General features: G+C 35.6%; 1 protein-coding gene across 3 annotated transcripts in view; it reads right to left on the bottom strand.

The window, feature by feature from the left end:
• Positions 1-1,178: 1,178 nt before the first annotated feature.
• SCML2 (Scm polycomb group protein like 2) overlaps positions 1,179-26,908 on the bottom strand; it is a 141,553-nt gene continuing 115,823 nt past the window's right edge. For 2 of the 3 annotated variants that reach the window (XM_043990866.1, XM_043990867.1), the window contains 6 exons: positions 26,310-26,513; positions 22,654-22,836; positions 18,951-19,064; positions 17,671-17,949; positions 6,530-6,693; positions 1,179-4,496 (listed from right to left, as the gene is read on the bottom strand). In XM_043990866.1, coding sequence (XP_043846801.1) covers positions 4,371-4,496; positions 6,530-6,693; positions 17,671-17,949; positions 18,951-19,064; positions 22,654-22,836; positions 26,310-26,513 — 1,070 coding nt within the window. In that variant the 3' untranslated portion in view covers positions 1,179-4,370. The remainder of the gene's footprint in view (positions 4,497-6,529; positions 6,694-17,670; positions 17,950-18,950; positions 19,065-22,653; positions 22,837-26,309; positions 26,514-26,908) is intronic. The other variant, XM_043990868.1, reaches the window with a different exon arrangement.

Below are 26,908 nucleotides of genomic sequence, written 5' to 3'. Positions count from 1 at the left end.
CACAGCTAGTAATTGTCTGAGGCTGGATTTGAACTCAGGAAGATGAGTCTTCCTGAATCCAGGCCCAGCACTCCATCCACTGAGCCACCTAGCTGCCCAGTGACATCATTAATAATGTTTACACAGTAATGCTAAGCAGGAATGGGCCAAGAAGTTCCCAAATACATAGGGTAGGAGAAGGCAGCATTTTGAGAGTGTGGATAAAGAACTGGAAGCAATACCTCTCCTATTCAAGAACTATCACGTCCCAAGTTCTTCATGGCCTTTTTATTAACCTGGCTGTGGTCTAATTGTCTTAAAGATAGTTTGTACAATTCCCTGAATGAGATGTAAAATGTCACAGGAATTTAATTATTTGTACTTATTTATTAGTTCAAGTAATTCTTTTCTTAATCAGTTTGGGGCCCATTCAGTGGTGAATACTGCCCCCTGGTGAAATAAACTTTGCTAAATTAGTACAAATGCTGGAATCTTTTGAGCTTTTGTGCTCTTAATTCTTATTTCTGAATCTGGCCTAATTTACAGGAAGGAAATACAAAACGTTACACAACCAAATATGTGCTTTCAGAAGAATTACAGGTGTGTGACACATTATTTTGAAATGTATGGGTTAACTTGGTAGAGCCTATAGTTTTTTATTATTATTGAACTATGGCAAGTAAAAAAAATTCACAAAGGAGAAATCTTTAATTTGCTAATTCTGCAAACAACCTGTGCTTGGAAACCTGAAAAATTTCTATAAATCAACCTTACACAAAAATAATTTATAATATAATCACCACTTCTAATTAGATTCAGTTGTGTTTTTTTCACTTCAGAATATAAAAATGACATGAGAGGTTTCTTGTAATAAAAACCAATAGTAGGGGCAGCTAGGTAGCACAGTGCATAAAAGCCCTGGCCCTGGATTCAGGAGGACCCGAGTTCAAATTTGGCCTCGGACACTTGACACTTACTGCTGTGTGACCCTGGGCAAGTCACTTAATGCTCATTGCCAGGAAGGATGGAAGGACAGAAGGAAGGAAGGGAGAGAGGGAAGAAGGGAGGAAGGGAGGGAGGGAGGAAGGAAGAAAAACTAATAGCAATTTCTGCCTGAAAATTAAATGGCTAAATGAATAAGTATCAAAATAATTAAAACATCAAACACATACTTTATTTTTTCTATAGAACATCCTTGCTGAAAATACATTTAAAATATATTCTTTTATACTTAGATGTCATGCTATAATACAGTGTGAAATAATGGTAATGGAATAAGCAAAAGTGATTTATACCTGCATTCATAAACAAAAGGCTTTGACAAACAGTCTGAAGAAACAAGAAAATAAATGCAAATTTCCTAGGAAAGTATTTATTTATACAATAACATAATGACCTTGGTCCTTCTTGGAAGAAGTAAACTGCTTATTTTGTTGATGTGAATTAACTCTTTCCAATCACTATGGTACCATTTTCAATAGATTTCTGACCAGTTCTCCAACATTAATCACCTGGTACAGGTACACTTTTAGTCAACCCACTTTAAAAAGCTAAAATTGAGATTTAACAAGAAATACAGAAGCTAATGTTAACTTATCATTCTCCTAGAAATTTTTCTAATCTGTAAGATATTTGCAAAATTCTCTTAAAATTTTTTTAAAATATGATATTCTGTCCCTCCTGATATCATAAGTAACAAAATGAGATTATGATTAATGAAGAGGCAAACCTTATGACCCACCTAAAACCTCATAAAAAGAAATCTTACATATGGCCAAAGAAATTCTTTGGTAAGATCAAAAAGCTATCAGATTCTTATGTCTAAGAGCACAATGAAAAATGATATACTAAAATAATTTTGATCAAGAAATCTGGAAATTTTAGCTAGTGATCTGAAAAGCTAACAAGGGTGAATATTTGATAGCTGATGACAATCAAGCAAGACAGGCAAAAGCAACACCTTGAAGGGCAATGTAAAGTAAAACTTCAAGCAACTTGATAAAAGAATTGATGGCAAGAAACTTTTAGTTAGACTACATGCAGCAAACTAATAACGAAGAAATTAACTTTGAGCTAAAACATATGGGAGAAGATGAAGTCACTATGGAAATTGAGTTTAGTCACATATAAACCATAATCCTCTCTGTTCATCATGAGACTATCTTATAGATCTATCTTGTAGGTGGGTAAATGTTACCAAGTGTACCAGGTGATGAAACTTCAATGGAAAAGTTACAGTTGCAAAGCAGTATAAAATCCCTATATGAAATGATTTTTGATATTTTAGACTTTTCAATTCCACCTGCAGAGATGGATGGCAACGTTGCCAATGGCACCACTTTTGAGAATGAAGACAAACCATGTAATTTGCTAAATGGTACCCTGGTGTCTGAGTTCATATACCTCCAAAGAGTAATTAAACACTTTGCTCCCAGGGAAATTACCTATTTACCTAAAGTATAATCCTAATTTTTAAAAAACCAATTCTATGGAAAATGCAGAAATATAACTATTTTAGTGGGGGTACTTATTTTACTAATATCTAAAATAAATTCATACATTAATGCAATGTGATATGCACAAATAAACAATGCCTTAAGTTTTGATAACAATTAACAAATTTTCTAAACAGAAAAATATACTATACTTTAAAAAATATTTTATGTCTCTGATCAAATATATACTGTACAATTTACAGGTTGGTTGATGCAATATAATTCAAATGGTGCAACTATAGTAAAAACAATTCTCCAAAAATTACTGGCTAAATTAAAATCACATGGCAGTTGTTTAAAATGTGAACGCTTGAACATCTAACACTGTTTCTTAACTATATGATATTGCAATATTCATTCAATAACCTGAAGATTTTTTAACTAAAGCAAAGCATTCTCAAAAAAGCAATTTGCAAAAATACCAATTTTGACAAGAAATCTTTTTATAAAAAAATGTAATAAAATTATAAAAATTATCCTTTAAGATTACATTTTCCCCAGAAAACAGAGGCTTTAGTACACACAGTACATTTGGTCTTCTACAAAGAAAATGTACTTTCTTGTCCCTGATGTAAATGTAATTGGCAGTGACAACAAACAGCTTATACTATTCAGCAAACAAATCATAGCTTATATAAACAGCACCAAACTTTATGTAAAGCAATAAAGATGAGTATACACATAGCACCACTTCTTTATGAAAAACATAATCTTTAAATTAAAACCAAAAGAGGGGCAGATAGTATAATAAATGTGTATTCCAAAATAAAAATGGTTTGAAATTGGATGTTACATGAATTCATTTTTGCATAGGGAATTTCCTTTAATGTGAATGTTTCTCACAGCCTTGGTAGCTAAGTGGAGAGTAGCTAATGACGGCAATGATGCAGCTTTTTTTTTTAAATAATAAAAATAAATCTACATAGTTTATTATTACCACTGTGGTAGTACAGAATTCCATTTTAAACCATAAGAAACAAATTATTTACTTGTATGTACCTACAGATAGATGGATAAAATAAAAATATGGTACAGTATATGCAAAATATATATATACATATATATATATTTAAAACCAGATAAGACATATTCGTGTACATGGGAATAAGAGATGAATACCTATTTCCATTCTCAAGCTTAGCAAAAAGTTGGAATGTTTTAAAACAGGAAGTGTATCACTTATAAGGAATTTTGGACTTTTCATCTCTGAACAGTTGACTATTAAAGTGGTAAAAGAAAACCTTTCCAAGTAATTTAAATATTGCCTGAATAAAATGACAATTGTATTTCTCTCAAGAATAACCATATTTCCAAAAAAAAAAAAGCTTATGTCTCTTTAAAAAACAAATAAAAGAGAACACAATTCACATGCTTATTCCCTTTCTCAAAGTCATTAAAAGCATAACCAAATTGAACATTGGAGCTTTAAAAATGATTATCAAGAAAGAGGTAAGATTCACATCTGCATCTTTAAATTCTATGGTAAAACTTTTGTAGCCACAATTATAAAAGTTAATAAACCCCTGCAATCTTGTTTTGCTTTGTTTTTAATCCTTTGGGATTCAGCTATTTTGGTTCTCAATGTGAAGATCAGTTAAAGTTAATGCACACTTGTACATTTCCTGTATCAACTATTATAGTTATCAAAGTATTCTAAAAAATAAATCCCAAGTAACTGCTAACAAGAGTCACTTAAATGCTCACCCCTTGAATGAATTTTGAAATGCTACAATAGAATCATTTCCTGAAAATAGTAGAAATATCACATTTAAGAGAAATCTTCTGCAAACTGAGAAATAGATATAATAGCAAAATACTTTTAAATAAAAATGGTATCTGTAAACCTGAGAAATCAGTCCAACCAGAAAATACAATGATCCTCGTGTCTCTCACTGGCTAATACTTTCCTTGTTTGAGTCTTTCAATGTGGTAGCAGAGCTTTAATGCTGGTCCCAACTTTAGTCCCATATATCTCATTATCATGTCACTCCTCAATAAGAGAAGTGCTTTCCCATCAATTTCCTAAAGAGGAAAGGAAAAAAGAGAAAAATATTTTAACTCATTAGTGTTAATGTGAATAAAGTATCTTGATTTACATTAAAAATGTTAAACAACAAACAAGAGTAAAACTTGTATTTCTAAAAAATATTCTCAGAAGAATTTATTTAGTAAGAATTAGTATTAAAATAGTAAGTGGGGGCAGCTAGGTGGTACAGTGGATAGAGCACCTGCCCTGGAGTTAGGAGGACCTGACTTCAAATCCAGCCTCAGACACTTAACACTTATTAGCTGTGTGACCCTAGGCAAGTCACTTACCCCCAATTGCCTGACATTAAATAAACAAACAAACAAATAAATAGTAAGTGGCATTTAATTATCTGAATAGTAAAAGATATGTTGATTCCATCAGAATCTGTGACTTACTAAGCCTGAAGCACATAAATGTCAAATAACAAATTTGAACCCATATTCCTGACTCTTTGTGTGTGTGTGTGTGTGTGTGTGTGTGTGTGTGTGAGGCAACTGGGGTTAAGTAACTTGCCCAGGGTCACACGGCTAGTAAGTGTCAAGTGTCTGAGCCTGGATTTGAACTCAGGTCCTCCTGAATCCAAGGTCAGTGCTCTATCCACTTCGCCATCTAGCTGCCCCCATATTCCTGACTCTGAAAGTCTATGATGTCTATGCCTCTATAATATGTAAATCCATTTTTAAAAGGAAGTTTGACAGTAAATGTTTACTAACAATAAGGATTAAAGAACAGAAATCAAGCATAATTTTCCATTCTGTTATTCCAGGAAACCTAGATACCTATGGGATATACTTCACTGGTAACAGGCCTAGATTACTATTTGAGAACAGCTAGGTTCAAGTCCCATTTCTACCACTTAGTAACTGTATGACCCAGAGCAAGTTCCAACTTTTCTAAGCATGAGGGTTTTTTAACCTGTTAAAATGAAGTGAAAATACATTACCCAACTTACTGTAAAGATTAAATTAAGTTAATGTATGTGAAAGACTTTGTAAACTTAAACAGTTTGTAAATGCTAGATATTATGCTCAATATAGCAACTATATAGGTAAACAGCAGCATATATAATACACTCAATCTCAATTGTTTATTCACTTGCTCAGAAAATGAAGGAGCATCATGATGATGAGCCCAATATTAATACCATCAATGTAAAAGTTCTATGAAATTAATTTCTTTAAGGTGAATATTAGCTACAGAATTCCTTGAAGATGAATAAATGCTAAAAAAAAAACCCAAAACCAAAACCTAACCCTGAAATTTCTTGGCTAGAATGTAAAGAATACAATAAATATTATACTACTTTTTTTCAATGGTTTAGAATAAACTTCCAGCTAAGCACCTCTTTGCTTCTTTGAGTCTCAAAGCATCCCCTAGCTCCTAGTCTAAGTTCCAGAGAAGCTGCTTATGGGCATCAGTGGAGAGTTTTTACAAAGAGTATTCCTTGCTTGTCCAGATGTAATCACTGGTCCACCAAACCTCCAGCCTCTCTCTCCCTCGACCCCCCGATTAAACAAACTGCTGGACACTGGGGATACAATGATACAAAACAAAACAAAAAATCCTTACCCTTAAGGAGCATACATTTTACTGGAAGCATACAAAATTAAATATAAGGTCATTTCAGCAGGGAAGAGATGACCATCAGGTGGCTCTGGGAAGGCTTCATGAATGAATATTATTTTGCAATTTGCTATACTCTAGTGTAGCACCTTCCAGGGAATATCATACCATCTACCCCACAAAAGTTCAGTAATGAGATGCTTCAACAGATTGTGCAACAGTCATGTAACCATTGCTAGATGTGTAAAGCATCATGAAAAGAAAGATACTCTATTATTAGTTGTCTGTTTGTAGTATCTCTTTGCTATTGTTAATGAGGTATGAGGGACAAGAAGAAGGCATTACAGGGTCCTGTGCTATCAACATGAATCAACATTCAATTGCAGTAACTGTGGACTCATAATTTGAAGCAGTTTAACAAGGTTATTACACAGAAAAAGCCAAAATAAAAAAGGTACCCTACATGTCTCCTGAAGAGCTCTGCATGTGGTGCTAATGCCTGAGGATCAGCTTCTTTCACAAATCGCATCACTTCATCTATAGACCAACTTGAGGGATCTTTATTGGATCCTCTTGAAGGTTCCCGTTTTAGTGCACTGAGATCTGGTCCAGTTGTTGAACTTGCAGCTTCAATGAAAATTAAAATGAGGAAAAACACAGAACACTTACTTATTGGAAATACATTTGTTCTAATTTGGATGAAAGATAAATTTTAAATCCTTAAATGTTACATTCATCTTGAAATAATTCAAAAGCAAAGTAGTATTTTTGCCACTGAATCCTAAAATAATCAGCACCATGTTGACCCAAAAAGTTGTTATGAGTTTTTTGGTTTTTTTTGGTGAGGCAATTGGGGTTAAGTGACTTGCCCAGGGTCACATAGCTTAGTAAGTGTTAAGTGTCTGAGGCCACATTTGAACTCAGGTCCTTCTGAATCCAGGGCTGGTGCTCTATACACTGTGCCACCTAGCTGCCCCAACCCAAAAAGTTTAAATGAAGAAACTGAGAAATGGCTGAACAAAGAATGTATGGGACCTCTGCAGAAGAAAAAAAAAAGTTATTCCACTTCAAAAGAAGTTAAATAAGTAATGCTATCAAAGGTAAGCAGAATAAGGAGATTATAGCTAGTCCAAGCCACATTAAGTTCAGTAAAATGTTAGCTTAGGGCACAGGTTACTTTAAATAAAATTGATACTTAACCCATTCACCTATCATTTCTTAAGAACTGAGGATCTGTATTTGCCTTTGTAGCCTCCAGAAGTGAAGCTGAAGTCTAGGGAAAAAACAGTCTAGTTTTGGTTTAACCTCTCTAAAGTACTAGTTATTTATTGTGGATTTCTAAGCTTCTTTTTTTGGTGGGGCAATTGGGTTTAAGTGACTTGCCCAGGGTCACACAGCTAATAAGTGTCAAGTGTCTGAGGCTGGCTTTGAACTCAGGTCCTCCTGAATCCAGGGCCCCTGCTTTATCCACTGCGCCACCTAGCTGCCCCCCCCCAAGCTTCTTTCTAGAACTGTGGATTTTCTGGGAAAAAGATATCTTTTTATCGCTAGTTGTCAGAGACCAATTTAATTTTGTCTTTTAATATTTATCTTCCAAAGCAAGTTGAAAATGCAAATGACAACAAAAGAAAACTTAAAAGGAAGCACAGGACAACAGGGTAGCTTTGAAAATGTGTTTAGTTTTTCAAAAAAGGTAAACAATGTGAAATGGAAATTCATGGTTTTATATTGTATCTTCTTTTTATGCTGTGCTGCATACATGGAGATGTTCTTTTGTCTTTCCATTATTTAAGTTCAAAATGAATAACACTTTAAAAATTATACACATGAAATTATGCAAAACATTTTCCTGTGTTAGCTATGTTGCGAAAAAAGAAAAATAAAGTGAAAAATCATACTTCAAAAAAAGGAAATAATCTGCTTAACTATTTATTTGACTTAAATTTTAAACAAGGTCAATCTCTGCTTTGAGATAGTGTGGTACTCACTGATGAGATTGGGAGTAAGAGTAGCCCTGTCAAAATTTTGGCTCAACCATCTATTGTGTCAAACTTGGGCCAATACCTCAAATTCTCTGGACCTTTGTTCCCTCACTTGTACAATGATGGGGTTTAAGATTTCTTCCTCCTCTAAAAAATACGATCTATCCAACCAAATTTGCAATTCCTTTTTCCTATATCCACTCAGTTGCCAAGTCTTGTCAATTCTACCTCCACAAAAGCTTCCATCTCCTTGTCCCTGCTCACAAGATCATCATCCCAATTTACTTCCTTATCACCTCTCACCTGAACTACTCCAACATATTTATAAATTTTTTTTTTTTTTGGCGTGGGGCAATGAGGGTTAAACGACTTGCCCAGGGGTCACGCTAGTGTCAAGTGTCTGAGGTCAGATTTGAACTCAGGTCCTCCTGAATCCAGGGCTAGTGCTTTATCCACTGCACTATCTAGCTGCATTTCACTTCAACAGATTCTTAATTAATATACCTGACCCAAATCTCTTCCCTCTCCAATCCATAGTCCACCTAGTTGCCAAAATGATAATGCTAAGCATAGATGTAACTATGACATTCTCTTGCTCTGTACACTCCAGTGGCTCCCTATTATCTCTAACAATCAAATACAAACATCCCTTTGTGACACTTAAAGTCCTTCACAACATATTTCCAGTTTAGCTTTCTAGTATTATTAAGCATTTTCCTTATAGTTCCTCACTCCATACCCCTGCTTCCTTCCACACCTTTGTGCACACTGATTCTTCTTCTTGGAATGCCCTCTTTCTCCTTACCTCTCCTGAGATTCCTTCAAAGTTCCGAGTTACCTTCAAAGCTCAGCTCAAATACCTTGAACTCCAAGTGCTTTTCCCACAAATTACTTTATATTTATATATGTGTTTATATTTGTACACAGAACCATAGGATCATAGACATAGGGCCATTAAGTTCAATGCCTTCATCTTACACATGAGGTAACTGAGACTAAAGGAGGCTAAGGGACTTGCCTCGTGGTCACACAGATAGTAAGCAGCAGAGGCCAGATCTGGATCTGGATCCTCTGTGTCTGCAAAACCAGAGCTCTTTCCAGTGTATAATGCTGCCTTTCTAATTCTTTTGTGTTGTCTCTCCGGACAGAATGATGATAATAATTTTACAGAAATAAAGACAGACATGAATAAGTGAAGAAATATTAATTGCTCATTGCTAGGCTGTGCTAATAAAAATGATGACAATATTATCTAAATTAATTTATAGATTCAGCGCCATACCAATCAAATTGCCAAATAATTACTTAGTAAGACCTTCCTTATTTCTGTAGAATTATGGTCTATCACTAAGATATGTGGTCATCTAAACTTTGAGAAATCTCCAGTGAGAAGGAAACTACTACCCCTCACCCCCATGGCAGGCAGTCCATTCTATTTTGGGATAGTTCTATTCATGAAGTTTTTCCCTTAGATGAAGCATAAGTCTCTAGTTTTTTACTCATAGTTCTAGCTTTTATGCTGTGGTCCAAGCAGAACAAATTTAATTCTTCTTCCATGTAACAATCCTTCGAATAAATAATTTAAGGAATCTATCATGTTTCCCTAAGTCTTTTCTTCTCTAAGCTAAACATTCTTAGGTCCTTGTACTTATCCTTATATGGTTTCTAGCACTTGGCCCAGTGATTAGCACAGAGTAGATATTATTTAAATGTTTATTCCCTTCTTCCTGAATGCCCTCTTCAGGCTGTGTTCTAGTTTATTTTAATCTTTTTTAAATTGTAGTGTCAAAATTTAAATACTACTTCAGATGTGGTCTAATTCAGGAAGATTCAGTGGGATTATCACCTCCTAACTTATGGACACCATGTCACTCAATGAGCCTTAGACAGAAGGCTGCCACTTGACTGTTCATTCACATTGAGCTTAGACTACAATAAAACTCTATGGTCTTCTCTGTAGTATTGACAATTTAGCCATTTTTCCCCAATCCTACACTTGCAAAGATGACATTTTTAGACCAAATCCAGAAATGTATGTTCAGGGAGCAGCTAGGTGGTGCAGTAGATAAAGCACCAGCCCTGGATTCAGGAGGACCTGAGTTCAAATCTGGCCTCAGACACTTACTTGTGTGAAACTAGCTCCTAGCTGCCTCGCCAATCTCTAAACTATAGCTGGCTCGGCATCTGTAAGCTATTAGCTGGAGTTTCTAATCTGTAAGGGAGTTCCAAAGGATTCCCCAGGTTCGTTAAGCCCTGTGTGAGCCACTCTGTAAGGGGCTGCCCCCCTCCCCAACTGCTTCTCCCAGACTAACAAGAAAAAGCCTCTTTTCAATAAAAGCAACAAACAGGGTTTATTGATGTGGACCAAACTTAGAGATAAAGACAAAGAAAAGCAAGATATATGACCTTAACCACCCTCTGTTGCCTTGCTCTGTGGGTGTGGCTGGCCACTGCTGCTGCTGCCGCCCCCCTCTAACTGCTTGCCCTGTAACCACTGCTTGAGCTTCTTCTCGTCTCCTCTCTCCATCTTCCCTCATCTCCTCTCATCTCCATCGCTCCCCTCCCCCCTATCATCCCCCTTCACTACTCTTAAAAAACCCTTCTCTCTTAGAAACCTTAGGATAACCACCCATGCACCCCAAGCTAATTCACTGGCACATCTAGGGGCCATGCCCAAGGCTGGCCAGCCCCTGTGCAGCACATGCCTGGAGCTTCGGAGTTTCTGTGCATATCCCCTCAGCTGGGTGGAGGAACCCGTGGTGTGCCCAGCATATCTCTGCTGAGCGGAGGAATCCGTGTGGTGCGCCCGAGGCTAATTTTAGCCTCTTACACTTGCTGTGTGACCCTGGGCAAGTTGCCTAACCCTCACTGCCCCACCAAAAAAAAAAAAAAAAATAGAAAGGAAAAAAAAGGAAATGTATGATCATTCCCATTAAATCTTATCTCATTTGATTTAGACTTTTTTCCTGTCACAAAACCCCCAGTGGCAGTTTAAAATTTTTTTTAAAAAAGATATGTCTTAAATGCATAAAATAAAATACAAAAGATTACAAAGCAAATTAATTAAAATATAATAGATAACAGAATATTTTTTAAAAAACAAATTCATGGACTACAGGTTAAGAAAATCTAGCCTACTGAAATCTTTCTAGACCTTAGCTATGTTATTCAATTAAGTTATTACTCTTTCTCCTTAACTTCATGTCAATACAATACAAGCAACTATTGAACAATCATGTGCTAAGCATTATGTATACAAAGGAAAATAAACAAGTGCCTGCCCTAAAGAAGCCTACAGTCCATTGAGGGGAAACAGTTTCTACCCTTTGATAAGTTCACATTCTAATGAGACAACATGCAAATGATGTACATACAAGATACACACATGAGAAATTAATGTAATCTCAGAGGAAAGTCACTAGCAACAAGGGGAAACAGGTTGAGCTGAGACTCAACACAAGTAAACTCCAATTTCTGCTCTTCATCTAATCTGGCCGAGGAATGAAGTACTTGCTTATGATTGCCTTGATCTGCTTGATTGACGATGCTTTGCAATATATTGTTCTGTAACTTGGAAGTAAGGATATTGTTGACAAAAAAAGTGTTAAGACCTTGCCTATACTAGTTGAGATCTTCCAAATTTGTTATATTCTAGTACTGTCACATAAGAAAAGCATTCATATCTTCAGTCTATTTCAAGCATACACATCATACAGCTGCTTTAGAGGTCAGTAACACTTGGCCCAAAGCATTTCCAGTAGTTGTAATATTAGTGTTTCTGGTTTTTTTCGTGGTACCAGAATATGAAGAAAGCACAGCTGCACAGTGCTCTGTGCAAAACTGATCATAACTAGGACTTCAAGTAGGGTGTGTCTATACTTAAATTCACAGGGATTACATCACGATGGTTATAGTGCTAACCTATAGTCACTACAGTGGTCTTAGGACACACAATCCTGATAATTCATCATATTGACTAATGTTCTCTTACTTTGCCATTTCCCCTTGCCCCATCTTGGCAGGGATGATAGGTTGGGTTTTCAGGGAGATTATCATCATCATTAATGAAATTATCATAAAGCAAGTGATGTATTTCTAAGCTCTTCTGATTTTAGTAGAAGAGTCCCAACAGATGTTCAGATAATTAAAGTCCTCTATGACTATGATATGTTTCTATAACACATTTGTAATCTCTCGGATTCTCATTTAGTTCCTCCTTCTGTCCATATGGTCCATTGTATTTTCACCACAGTATCATTTCTGATACTATCTCATGCACCCAAGATGATGAATGAAATACAAGCAACTGCTGAAGGGGAACAACTGAAAAAAGCTCATCAATCAATACACAGTTTAGTAAATGATTATAGTAACCTTGTGTCTGACAAATGTAAAGATTTAAGCTTTTGGGATAAGAATACATTATATGGTAAAAAAATTGTTGGGAAAACCGGAAAGCACTGTAGCAGAAATTGAGTATAGCTCAATCTTATACCATTTATCAAGAAAAGGTCAAAACGGATACATGACTTAGATATAAAGCATGATATCAAAAGAAAACTGAAAAAACATGGTACACATTACATGTAAGACTTATAGACAGGAGAAGAATTTATGAATAAAGAGGCAGCATTGGAAAATGTGAAATAGATAATTTTGATTACATTAAATTTAAAAAGTCTTGTACAAATAAGACCAATATAGCCATGATTAAAAGGAAAGCAGAAAATGGGGGGGGGGGGGAGAGAGGAATTTTATAGACAGTTTCTCAGATAAAAGTCTCATTTTACAAATATAGAGAGACCCCAGCTATTGGGGAAAGAACTCACTATTTGAAAAAAATTTATGGGAAAACTGGAAAGTAGTCTGGTAAAAACCAGGCACAGACCAACATCTCAGACCATATACTAAGAGAAGTTCAAAAATGGTAAATAAAAGATGATATCATAAGCAAATTAGGGGAGCATTAAAAATTTACCCATCACATCTATGAATAGGGGAAGAATTTATGACCAAACAAATAAATGAAAATCATCATAGCAGGAAAAAACGTTAATTTTATTACATGAAATTAAAAAGGTTTTGCACAAACACAATCAGTGTAGCCAAAATTAGAAGGAAAGCAGGAAACTGGAAGTAAAGTTCTTAGAGCAAGTTTCTCTAATGAAGGCTTCATTTCTCAAATATATAGGAAACAGTCAAATTTCTAAAAATAAGAGCCATTCTCCAACTGATAAATGATATGAACAGGCAGTTTTTAGAGGAAGAAACCAAAACAATCAATAGCTACAAGAAAAAGTGCCCTAAATGACTGATAATCAGAGAAATGCAAATTAAAACAATTCTGAGGAACTACCTCCCACCTATCAGATTGGCTAAGATGACAGAAAAAGGAAAACTAAAAATATTAGAGGAAATATGAGAAAATTGGTACACTAATGCTCTGTTAGTGGAGCTATGAACTAGTCCATCCATTTGGGAGAGCAATTTGAAACTACACCCAAAGAGATATAAAACTGCATAACCTTCAGTTGGTCCAGCAATACCACTAGTATTTCTTTATCCCAACAAGATTTAAAAAAAAAAAAAAGGACCTATATGAAGAAAAATTAAAGGTGCACTTTTTGTGGTGGCAAAGAATTGGAAACTGAGGGGATGTCCATTAATTGGGGAATGGCTGAACAAGTTTTGGTATAAGAAAGTAACAGAATAATACTATATTTTCAGACAAAACTGGTAAAATTTATATGAATTGATGCAAAAATGAAGTAAGCAGCAACAGGAGAATAATCTACACAGTAACAGCAATATTCTAAATATAATCAACAATGATCCACCACAATTCCAAAGGATTCATGATATAAAATGCTATCCACTTCCAGACAGAGAAGTGATGGACTCCAAGTGCAGAATAAAGCATATTTTTTCCATTGTTTTTCTTACTCCCCCCACCCCCAAACACAGCTAATTAGTAATTATGTTTTGCATGAGTTCTTAAGTATGATGGGTATCCTGTTTCTTGCATTCTCAATGGATGGGAGACAGGAAAGAGGGAAGCAGGGAAAGATTTTGGAACTGAAAATGAGATTAAATTGAAAAAAGATATTAGGCAAATATGTGTTTTAGCATTAATAGCATTTTAGTTAAGTATGCTCCCTGTATACCCAAGAGATATTACTCTCCAAATTTTAAGGCATGATCAAGAAATAAAAATCCTTTTCTCAGAGGCCATCTTAGCCAACTGTTCACCTTCTAAATCCATCTTTCCTTTCTGAGTCACCAACCAACCATCAGAAGTAGATACGGGGGGAAAAAAACCAGTGAGGATCTTAAGGGTGTGGGGTTTTGTTTTTTTCCTGTCAGTACATCAAAATCCTTAGCAATCTTTTCTAGATTTTTTCTGGTAGCATCATTTATCCCCAAATGACAACACCAGAAGTGCGTTTAAGTGGGTCAAGTTTAACTAGTCTCAACACGTTCTTTGTCAGACAAGAGGTTTGTGACACTTAGGTAATAATCATGTTTACAGGAATCCCCCAACCACCATTAATCCTTTATTCCTTGTTTCTCTATTACTGGATAATTGAACAACAGGAGCATCTAATGGTACCTGTGGATCTACATCAGCATTCTTTAGATCAAAATAAACTACTTCCTCCTGTGATTTCCCTCTTTTCACAGGAAAAGCCTCAAACTCTTCTTAGCTCCAAATGTTCAACAGCTCTTCTTCCCTTTCATCTCACATTCTTGTGTATACATGTTTATTATCTGAAGAAACACCAAGTAACATTTTTTCCTAATGACCTCCCTACTATATACATTCTTTTAGAGAGATTAAAAGCTCTGGACAACATAGCTACAATAACAAAGAGCTAGAGTTTCAATCATCATTACTCCTTGGTAACATCACTGCCTTGGACTGTGTAAAAATTAGGGTTCAAGAGAGCTGAAACATGGAAGAGAAAAGATATAAAGCAGCAAACTAATTATATGTATAGTTGAGGGATAATGAAACAATATAAACGATTAAGTAGATTATGAATGAAATAGATTTTCAAAGAAGTGGTTGGCATGAAAGAGTTTGAAGAGTATTCCGAGGATGAACACTGTGGACCAAAAGCTAGTGGATGCTGGTAATGACAAACCATGAGCTACATGACTTGGGTGGATTAGCTTCATTGATCTTTAGTCAAATCATTGCCTTTCTCACATTTGACCCCTTCTTTCTTCTCATGTACCTAGTCCTCATAACCTCTCACTAAATTTCAGCAGTCTCCTAATTCATCTTCCTCCCTAAAGTCTATAGTCTCTTTACCATACAGCTGCCAAAGAGATTTCCTTTAAGGACTAATCTGACCATGTAATTCCTATGGCTCAACAAAGTCCAGTACCTCCCACTCACTCTTAGAATCAACTGTAAATGCCTCCACTTAGCTTTTAAAGCCCTTCACAACCTAGCCTCAATGCACCTTTCCAGCTTGGTTTGGACTTTACTTCCCCTTCTCAATCTATGGCCAGTCTCACTAGCCGTCTTGCCTGTTCCTCACCCATGACACTATCTCCCATATACTGTCTATGCCTGGATTGTACCTCTCAACTCAACTCACAGGATCTGTCTCTTCCTTCAAAGACATAGCTCAACAATTTGGAACTATGCCCAAAGGGCTACAGAACTATGCATACCCTTCGATCCAGCAATACCACTGCTAGGTTTATATCCCAAAGACATCCCCAAAGAGAAAAAAAGCCTATTTGTACAAAAATATTTATAGCAATGGTCAAAGGATATGGACAGGAAATTTTCAGATAAAAAAATCAAAGCTATCTAATATGAAAAAATGCTCTAAATCACTACTGATTAGGGAAATGCAAATTAAAACAACTTGGGGGGGGCCGCTAGGTGGTGCAGTGGATAGAGCACCGGCCCTGGATTCAGGAGGACCTGACTTCAAATCCAGTCTCAGACATTTGACACTTACTAGCTGTGTGACCCTGGGCAAGTCACTTAACCCCAATTGCCTCACTAAAAAAAAAAAAAAAAGTGAAAGGAAAACAATAAATGTTGGAGAAGCTGTGGAAAAACTGGAACACTGATGCATTGTTGGTGGAGTTGTGAACTGATCCAACCATTCATAAAAAAGGAAAAAGGACCCACATGTACAAAAATATTTGTAGCAGCTCTCTTTGTGGTGGCAAAGAACTGGAAATCGAGAGAATGCTCATTAATTGGGGAATGGCTGAACAACTTGTGGTATATGAATGTAATGGAATACTATTGTGCTATAAGAAATGATGACCAGGCAGATTTCAGAAAAACCTGGAAAGACTTAAGTCAACTGACACTGTAACAGTAACATTGTGGGATGAACAACCGTGATATACTTGGCTTTTCTCAGCAATACAATGATCCAAGACAATTCCAAAGGACTCCTGATGGAAAATGTTTTCCACATCAAGAAAAATAACTGTGGGATCTGAATGCAGATTGAACCATACTATTTCTACTTTTTGGTTGTTTTTTTTTCTTTTTTGAGGTTTTTCCCTTTTGTTCTGATTATTCTTTCACAATATGACTAATGCAAAAATATGTTTAATGCGATTTTACATATATAACCAATACCAGATTGCTTTCTGTCTTGGGGAGGGGGGAAGGATGGGAGGGAGAAAAATTTGGAACTAAAAATCTTATGAAAACAAATGTTGAAAAATATCTTTACATATAACTGGAAAATAATAAAATACTTTCATGATAACAAAAATATTTATAATAACTCTTCTTATGGTGGCTAAGAACTGGAAATCAAAGGAATGCCCATCAATTGGGGAATGGTCAAACAAGCTGCAGTATATGACTATTCTTAGAAATACAATGATCCAAGACAATCCCAAAGGATTACTGATCAAACATACTATCTACTTCCAAAGAAAGAACTGAGACTGAATAAAGAGTGAAGCATGCTAATTTTCACTTTCTTTAATTTTTCTTTTATGCAAGTTTTCTTGTATAAAATGACTAACATGGTAATGCTTCATATAATTGCACATATATAACACATCTGATTGCTAACTGCCTCAGGGAGGTGGGAGGGAGGGATAAAATTTGGAACTTATAACTATAAATAAAAAGGTATATTAAAAAAAAAAAAAGATGTGGCTCATGCACCATCTTTTACTTGAAACCTTTCCTGATCCCCCAACTGCTGAGCCCTCCATCCCTAATTACCATACATTTATTTGTATTTTTCTTTTATATATTTGTTTTGTATATAACTTATACAGCACTGATCTCCCTAATAAAATGTAAGCTCCTTGGGAGTAAGATCTATTGTATTCTTTGTATTTTGTTTAATAAATGCTTACTCAATGAATGATTTTGAATCTCTTTTTGTGAACAATAGGTAGAAACATTCATCTAAACTATACCTTCAACACATACCTTGGCTAACAAAGAAATCTGTTTTGCACGACTTGCTAGAGAGTTCCTGATTAAAGGAATATCTGTAACGGGTTGTCCTTCTTACCTACTCACTGGGAGGGGAAGGGAAAGGAGGAAAGGAGGGAATCCAGAATTGAAAATGAAATAAAACTGAATTTCTAAATAAATAAATAGCATGAACTATACCTTCAATTCTCCTTTGTATTCGGCTCCTGTTGCCTTCATAATAATTGTTCCCAGCAGGGTTCAATGACAGTTTGTGTAAGACTGGCACTGAGCTTGAGGTAGTAGTTACTGATTGAAGAGAATTTCTATAATATGTAGCACTTATTGAGGTACGACAGTTTGTGGAATTTCTACAGGCAGGGCTTGAAGGGTTTCCTGAATTCAATGATGAATCCATGGATTGTTCAGAAAATCTGTGCTCTTTGGGCATGCCATTCTCTTCAGCTGGCAATATTTCTGCTATAGTCGAGAACAAACACAAAGATGGTTATTTACTCTACGGATTGGTGTGGATGTGTCTGTCTATATGTATATGTGAGTGTGTATGTGTATGCACACGTGTGTGTGTATATCCCTTTTAAAAAATCCAATGTAATTTCTTTATGAAAAAAAGATTTTCCAATCCCGAGCAGTAAGCTTATTTATTTTAAGCAGCAAGAAGCTATAAGGTAAAGTGGACCCAGTCTTAAAATTGAGAAGAACTGGGTCAAAATCTCACCTCTGGGATATAACTGGCAGCAAGTCAACACTCTAAAACTATAAATTGCAGAGCAAGTGACAATCTGCTTCCACAGTGGGAGTTCTCTCTATAACCAATGAAATCTATATCAAACCCCCTCAAAGTTTAAGCAATATTTAATGCAGCAAATCTCTATAATAACAAATGTGGACTGTCCTTTGGAGTTTTGTGTAATGAGATGTAGCCTACCATCAAATTTTATCATCACAAATTTATAATGTTCTACATTATTCAGAGACAGAGCTATTTATATTTCTTGTCACAGAAAATATAAATACACCTACATTTGATTTTAAAAAACAAAAGCTAAGGTATATTCCCTACTCAATAGGATATCCTGCAAATATTCATTACAACAAAAACATAATGCATTTTTACCTAAATAAGAGTTTGTCTATTTGGTATTTAAAAAAAATCAACAACCTGGGAGTTAAAATTTCAGTACACTGGAAAGGGAAGGCTTTCCTTTTTTCTCTACTGTCTTTGAGCAGGAAAAAAAGCTAACAGGCAGACCTATTCACTGGCCAGAAAGTAGACTTCTGCACATATATTGTATTAGGAAAGCATAGCCGTACAAATGACATGATGAAGCATAAAAGTAGCCTATAAGAAGACTCCCAATTCTCAAACTGGCTTTTGGTACTAATCTAGAGCCATAAATTTTAAGACTTCAGTATTCAGAATATTTCCCCATTCTCGGGAATGCATAAATAGTAGTTACCTTCAGATGCATGCACTTCCGTTCTAGGAACCTTAGGGGAGAGAGGGGCAGCATAAGGTGGAGAATCCTGAGAATATCTTTTAGTGCTCCTATTTTCTGATACTTCTTCTTTTGCTATTAAAAAAAAAAGTTTGTTATAAGTAGTAAATCCAAGTATTTTTTCTATCATTAAATTCATTTATGTTTCCATGTTATAAAAGTGCTAAACATTTACTCATATAAGTCAAATATGTGGCTGTTCATTCCAATTTTATAGCACATTCCATAACATTTCAATAACAACACTAGAGGTTATCTCTTAACTTTTCGTAAGTTAATTATCCAGATGTGCCATGCCAAGTTATTTACTCACTCTACAATGAGTCTACAGCTGTCTCAGAAGCTACTTCAATACATTATGTTCCAGCCAAATATTACAAAAGACTTGTCTTGTTTTATAGGGGAGGAGCTGTGAAGAATAGGAATTTCACTTGATTCCTAGCCTCACAATGATTAGTGGCATGGTGGGCTTTACCTCCTATATCCTTATAAGCATGCTCTACAAACCCAGACAAGTCTTTACAAGCCAGGAAGCAGCCCCTTAGCCAAAAATATAGCAGGGGGCAGCTAGGTGGTGCAGTGGATAAAGCACCGACCCTGGATTCAGGAAGACATGAGTTCAAATCCGGCCTCAGACATTTGACACTTACTAGTTGTGTGACCCTGGGCAAGTCACTCAACCCTTATTGCCCCGCAAAAAAAAAAAATAATTAAAAAAATTTTTAAAATATATATATATAGCTTTTTATGTTAGACTTTAAATTAAAAGTTAATACTTTAATTAATAATTAACAATTATACTTAAGCTTATCAGCTAAGAATTCTGTTTTAAATTTTAGAAGCCTAAGTCAAAATCATGGCTCTATCACTTTTCTATCTGGATCACTTTAGGTGAGGACTTGAATCTCTTTGGGCCTTAGGGACTTAAAAGTACAATGAAGAGTCTCTGGAGGCTAAGGTCCTTTCTGACTCTAAATCCTGTTATTTTGTCAAGGACTAACTGATATCCAAATTGAGCAAGAATGTTTGAAAAGTGCCAAACACATTTAAAATTGTCTGGTGGGGGGCAGCTAGGTGGCACAGTAAATAAAGCACCTGGTTTCAGGCAGACCTGAGTTCAAATCTGGTCTGACACTTGACACTTACTAGCTGTGTGATCCTGGGGAAGTCACTTAACCCTAATTGCCTCACAAAAAACAAAAACAAAAACAAAACAAAACAAGAAATTTTAATTTAGAAGAAGTCAACTTTGAAATGTTGACTTTGGGGGTGGGGGCAGGGCAATGGGGATTAAGTGACTTGCCCAGGGTCACAGAGCTAGTAGGCGTCAAGTGTCTGAGACCATATTTGAACTCAGGTCCTCCTGAATCCAGGACAGGTGCTTTATCCACTGTGCCACCTAGCTGCCCTGAAATGTTGACATTTAAATGTAATTAGTGATCATTTCTTTCAGTGTAAGTAAATTTATGATAAAGGTCTGTATGTAAAAGTTCTATTTCAAAGCAGAGTTGAAATGCAAAAAAATCGTATTTTGCCTTATGTTTTTCATAAACTTAAAACTATTTAATTCATGTTTTAATAACTGAGGGGGGAAAATCAGAAAATTTATGGCTATATGTATACAACACACACACATGAACTGGTTGCTAGGATAGGTCCCTATTTTTTAAAAAAATGAGTATTTACAAATGTGTGTGTGGAATTATAGTTACATACACTCATATGCACATGTGTGTATATAGGTGAATGTATTTTGTGTATATAAATAAAATATATGTGTGTGCATATATAATACACATATGCATATATATTCATTTTTCCAAGTATGAACCTATCCTATTTATTTGTTCAGTTTGAAAAGCCAAATATGCTGTGCTTATGGAAAAGTCACAAACTACTTTGAAATCTATGAATGAAGCTGTTATATTAAAGTCTTAGTATTTCACAAGGAATCGAAGATTTTGATCTCTAATCCTGAAATCAATTTTTTTTAATCCATCTTTAAACTATACAAAAGGAAACAGAACCCTATTTCTGGCCCAGATCAGATTTCCTTAATATTTCTAATTGCTTCCTAAATTTCCTGAGGGACAGAACAGTCCAATTCTCAGAGGAGAATGGGAACATTGAATTCTAAGGTACCATACTTAGGAATGCTCCCACAGCATCCACTTCTCTTACTATAGGTATGTAAATGTTGACATTTCTTGCCATAAGGCAAAGAAGTGTTTTGTTAATTTCTTGTATAATGATCATTTTGAAGAGCTTATCTAGAAGTGCACATTTGTATGAGCTTTGTATGGCCATCTCTCTTCACTGGGGATGTGAAAGTGCCCTTTAGTAGCTTAAGAGGACTTCAAATAACTTTGGATAAAGTATCAGTGTCTAGAGTTAAATGTACTCACCCAGGGCAGACTGACAGGAGAGTTCCTGCTTTTTTCCCTTTTTAAGTACATAAGAGACCTAAGCATAGACTTTTCCAGCCTAAAAGATGATAGCAATTAGGGCAATGGTAGAGAATCCTGGAGCATGTGAGACTAATGAATTCACTCAAACGACCAGAAAGGGGAGTTCATGGACAATTTCCTTCCCTTGCCTCCTAGTTTGAGTGGCAGGGGCATGTATGAATTTCCATAGGGGGTTTAATGACAAAATTTGCCAAAGTGAATTTCCTTCTGTCCAGAATAGGAATATTTGGTGGGCAGCTTCTACCCTTGGGAGATGAGTGTCTTGCTAGTAATCCCAAATTTGATAGTTCAGAGATCAAGGACATTTTCTAAGAAGCATGACTCCAACATGGCCCTTACAGAAAACACAGGACATAATATGGATGAGAAAAAAACTTGAGCTTTCGCACAATTTCCAGGAGAAGAGGGCCACTGGGAAGAGTGCTGACTGTGTAGCAGGCCCAAAGTATTTTTCCCTTCTGGGGGAGTACAGATCAAAAGCGATGCAAAATCTGGAAAAGTAGGAAAAGTGAAAAAGAAGGACCCACTGGAGAGGGAAGGGAATTTTGTTTTTAGGGACTATCTAGTCACTTTAGGGTTTTCTACATTTATTTACTAATTTCTATGAGTCCTGTGGCCTTTATGAAAAAATGCAATACTGTATTTACTAAGCATTTGTTACCTTGAGTGCATATATAGAAGGTTAATTAATAGCCACAATTAGGAAATCATGACTTCTAGGTGGAGGTTTTCCAGTCCAATGAATGTGGGTAGAATGAACAAAAGAGATACCCTGATAATATTGGATCAGATCTGTAGTCCAGAGGTCTGGGACGTGTTTGTTACTGTTGTGATTATGAAAATTATTAACTTATTTTATGCTACCACAGAAGATTACTCAAATATTCTTATACTACCCCTAATCTCCACTAGGTTTCTAAGGAGTAACCAGATAATAGCACATGAAAGGCTAAAAACTAAGTAAAAGAAAATTTCAACAAAACCCAGATGTCTTGATTCTTAAGTTCCACTGCCCATAAAAGACATTTCCTTTACACTTGTTACCTAGCAAATGTAAACTCATAATAATTTCAATACACAGTTCAAATCCTGAATAAATACAAGTTTCTAGAAGAAGACAGTCTTCCTAAGAATAGGATTTTATCAATAATGAGAAAAATAACATTGTAAAAATGCAGCATATTAGTTGCTGTCACCTGGTTTATTCCTATCATACTCTGTAGGGCTATGAGCAGTTCCCATATAAGGACTGAAAGGCTGGCTACTAAAAAGGTTATCACACTGCAGACTGTGGCAAAGCTTCTCCAGAAAACGAAGGACAAATGATGCACTGTTCACAGAAGGAAGGTTGGTGGCATGTTTTTCCCCATCAAAGGATGCTGTAGGAAAAAAAATCAAAATAATCCTTATGCAAAAACATAAAATTAAACACTTCCCAAAAGGCAACAAAGATTTAACTTTTATTTTTAAAATTATGTTGTTTTCATGGCTTCAGAAAAATATTAAATTTTGTTTGCTCTACAAATATCTTCAAGTGTTAAGAATAATATATGTTTCTACAAGTGCAGTACATCCCTTCCGAATGTGAGATCATATAAATTTGTGATTCAAGTTTATCCAAATTGCAACTTAGCCATACACCCTAACAGCTGTTCCCCTATACCCAATTGAATTGTTGCTACATACCTCTTCTACCTGACAGAGATTTCTAGGAGAATAAAGATCATGTTATCAATCTAATTTAGCTGAGCAGAAAGACTGTTATAAGACCCTTTTCTCTCTGGTTAGGTTCTTCCCTGTCTTTCAACTATTATACTGGTAAAGAAAGCAAAAAAAGTAAGCATTAGTCAGAGCAGATTTCTATTTTTCCAGCTGGGCTGAGGCTTCATCATCATTGTTACAGTTAAGTTTATGCACTTTAGGGAATAGAACTGTGGCCCTTATCCGGCTGGGCAAACTATCAAATTACTTCAATTATGTGTGCCAGAAGCCCCCTTCATTAGGGATGAAAATGAAAAGTTCAGTATGATTAGAAAATGAGAGTTAACTTTCACTATAATTTAACCACTTAACAAAGAGACTTTTTAAAAAAATGATACAATTTTAAAATGAAATTTTTTTTACATCTTAAGTGTTATTTTCTGCCTGCCTTCTGAGTATTACTTTTCAGTACACTGATCTAACAAGACAGTCTTTTCTACATTTGTCACATAAGGTTACAGGAACATGAATTATGTTCTATTTGGAAAATGCAGTGGCTAAGAGAGAAAACTTATAACATCAATGCAAAGTTTTATATCATTGCCTTACTACTATGTTGTTTGTTTATTCATTTTTAGGCATGTCCAACTCTTCATGACTACATTTTGGATTTTCTTTGCAAAGATACTGGAGTGGATCGCCATTTCCTTCTTCAGCTCATTTTACAGATGAGAAAACTGAGGCAAACAGGGTTAAGTGAATTGCCCTGGGTTACTCCAGGCCGGGTGCTCTAGCCCAGGGCTTCCTAAATTTTTTCCACTCGACCCCTTTTGGCCCAAAAAATGTTTACATGACCCTGGGTATATAAGGATACATAACCTTTTACTGTTGTCAAATTTTTCATGCCCCCTACATTTAGTCACACAACCCTATATGAGGTCACAATCCACAGTTTAAAAAGCTTTGCTCTAGCCCCTCTGGTAGCCAGATGCTCCCCTCTTAATACTTTTCTAAACTAATTTATCACCAGTAGAGAAAATAAGAATGGCTAGGAAATAAAATGGCTTAAAAATAGTGTTCATTTACATTAAGCTTCTGATTAAGAACTCAGGTTAAGTGAAAATACACAAAGGAGAAAACAGTTGATAAATTTTCATACTAATGAGAAAAGTTAAATATATATTTTATAAATAAATAATTATTACATTAAAGAATGTAATTTGAATTGCAAAAATGACAGCTATAGCAAAATTTCCACTCAGACACTGCAAATTTATTTTCTAAAAGCTGGGATCAGATTAGAAATGTTTAAAATAATGGAGGGAAAAAATTCTATTTCAGCTCTTTTCCAGCTATGTGTTCAGAGAGGGTGAAGTTCACCCACAGAACAGACACCACGAACTGAAGCAGGAAGGGCTACCTTTTCCTGCTTTCTCATACCTCTGTGGCCCTGAGGAACAGGCCTGTGTCTATTTTAGTGTTTTGGTTATACTTTTCAGTTCCATGCTGGGAGGGCGTGAGGAACCCGTCTAAATAATAAGTTGGTTATTGCAACCTTGGAGCCATGAGTCTAGATTAGATGGTGCCATAGCTCTTTCTTGTACAGTCATCCTGAGAAACAGACTTTGGGGAGTCTGTCTTCAGCTATTTCATTTGTCCTTTCCAGCTCTAGATGAGGGGGAAGGATCATGTTATGGTGACCTCAGAGCCAGGACTCCAGGCTAGATATTTTAGCTGCTAGGGTGCCTGAGATGAGTCAACCCCAAGGTGGGCTTTGGACTTGTAACTGTCCTATAACAGAACTGAGCTAAGCTATGAACTTAATTCCCTCCCTATATCCAGATTATGAGGGGGTACAAAGTTGGGATTTTGCTGCCAGGTACTGGGAGGTGGGAGCATGTTGGTGTGCGTATTCTTGCTACACTTAAGTAATTTTTTTTGTAAAATCTAAAAGAAAAAAAGTTGTTTTTGAGCTTACACTAGGACACGGACAAAGATATCAAAGATCTTATAGCCAAGTCTAAGTTGTTTAACTCAAGGTGGAAGTAATGTCAAGTTTTAAATAAAGAAACCATGTAAATTACCTAGAGTATAAACGGAGTTATTTGAAAAGTATTTTATTTAATATAAAGTATTCTGTTTATAAAGACAAAGGCATATAACTTTGCAATCTAGTAAGATGACTTGACTCATGGCTAAGTCTCTTTCCTAAAGAGATGATTGTGTCCCCTGAGTTTTTGTTTATACTGAGGTCCAACATTAAAAAGGAAATGCTTGTGTCAATTTCCTCATTTCAAAGTATAATTCAGACAATGACAGTATTTGTCAATACTACTTAAAAGCCTATACCACATGGCTAAGAATTGGAAATCAAAGGGATGTCCATCAATTGGGGAATGGCTAAACAAACTGTGGTATATGACTGTAATGGAATAATATTGTGCTATAAGAAATGACAAATAATTTCAGAAAAACCTGACTTACATGAACTGACGTATAGTGAAGTGAACAGAACCAGGAGAATCTTGTACACAGTTACAGCAACATTGTTCAATGAAGAACTGTAAATGACTTAACTACTGTCAACAATACAATGATCTAAGACAATCCCAAAGGATCAGTGATGAAGCATACTATCTACCTCCAGAGAAAGAACTGATATTGACTGAATACAGACTACTGAAGCAGGCTTTTTTCACTTTGTTTCTTTCATTTTTTTTCTTTTATTCAAATCTCCTTAGGGGCAGCTAGGTGGCGCAGTGGATAAAGCACCGGCCCTGGATTCAGGACTACCTGAGTTCAAATCCAGCCTCAGTCACTTGATACTTACTAGCTGTGTGACCCTGGGCAAGTCACTTAACCCTCATTGCCCTGCAAAAAAAACAAAACAACAAAACAACAACAACAACAACAACTCTCCTTGCGACTAACATAGAAATGTTTTACATAATTGCACATGTATAATGGATATCTTATTGCTTATCATCTCAGGGAGGAGGAAGGAAAGGGAAGGAAGGATAGAATTAGTGACTCAAAATTTTAAATAAAAATGTTTAGAAACTGGGAAGAAAAAAAGACTATACCACACAAACTTATTATTTTCCTTAGCAAAAAACTAAAAATCTTTAAGAGCTGAAAGACTTGGCATTACCAGTTATCATTTCTCCTCCATGATGCCCTGATTTAAGGAATCCAAAAACCATTTTAACTTGGTGGGCACAATCTACACAAGCCTGAACAGCCTGACGTAGCACCACATTAACAGGCCCTGGTCCAAAGTGATCAGGAAGGAGTTGTACTTTTTTCTTATCCAGGTGAGGTCCAGAGTTTCCATGTTTGTTCACATAGACACAAACTGAAAAATATATACATTTATACAGACATTTCATAATGACTTTTAATATCATAAATTCAATTACTCTTAACTTTAGAGTCAACCTTTATCAAATATTCCTATCACTTTGATGCTGTTAAAATATATAAAAATATTTGTATATACATATTATGTTCATTATACTATTCAAATCTAAGCACAACCACAGAACACTTATTGATGTAAATAGATAATAAGTCATCATAATTCTGCTGAAATAATTTGATTTGACAAATAATATTGAAGTATTCAGACAGTAGGATTTTTTTTCTTATCTCTGCCCAAAAGTCACATGCATGGATATAGACATACTCATGTAACAGTGACCCAACTAATGCAGTTCTGCAATAATATCATTTATTATGACAAAATTTCTC

This window comes from Dromiciops gliroides, chromosome 3 (assembly GCF_019393635.1).
Source record: "Dromiciops gliroides isolate mDroGli1 chromosome 3, mDroGli1.pri, whole genome shotgun sequence".
Taxonomy (NCBI): Eukaryota; Metazoa; Chordata; class Mammalia; order Microbiotheria; family Microbiotheriidae; genus Dromiciops; species Dromiciops gliroides.
The sequence above is the reverse complement of the archived record's forward strand: the minus strand, read 5'-3'. Positions and strand labels throughout refer to the sequence as shown.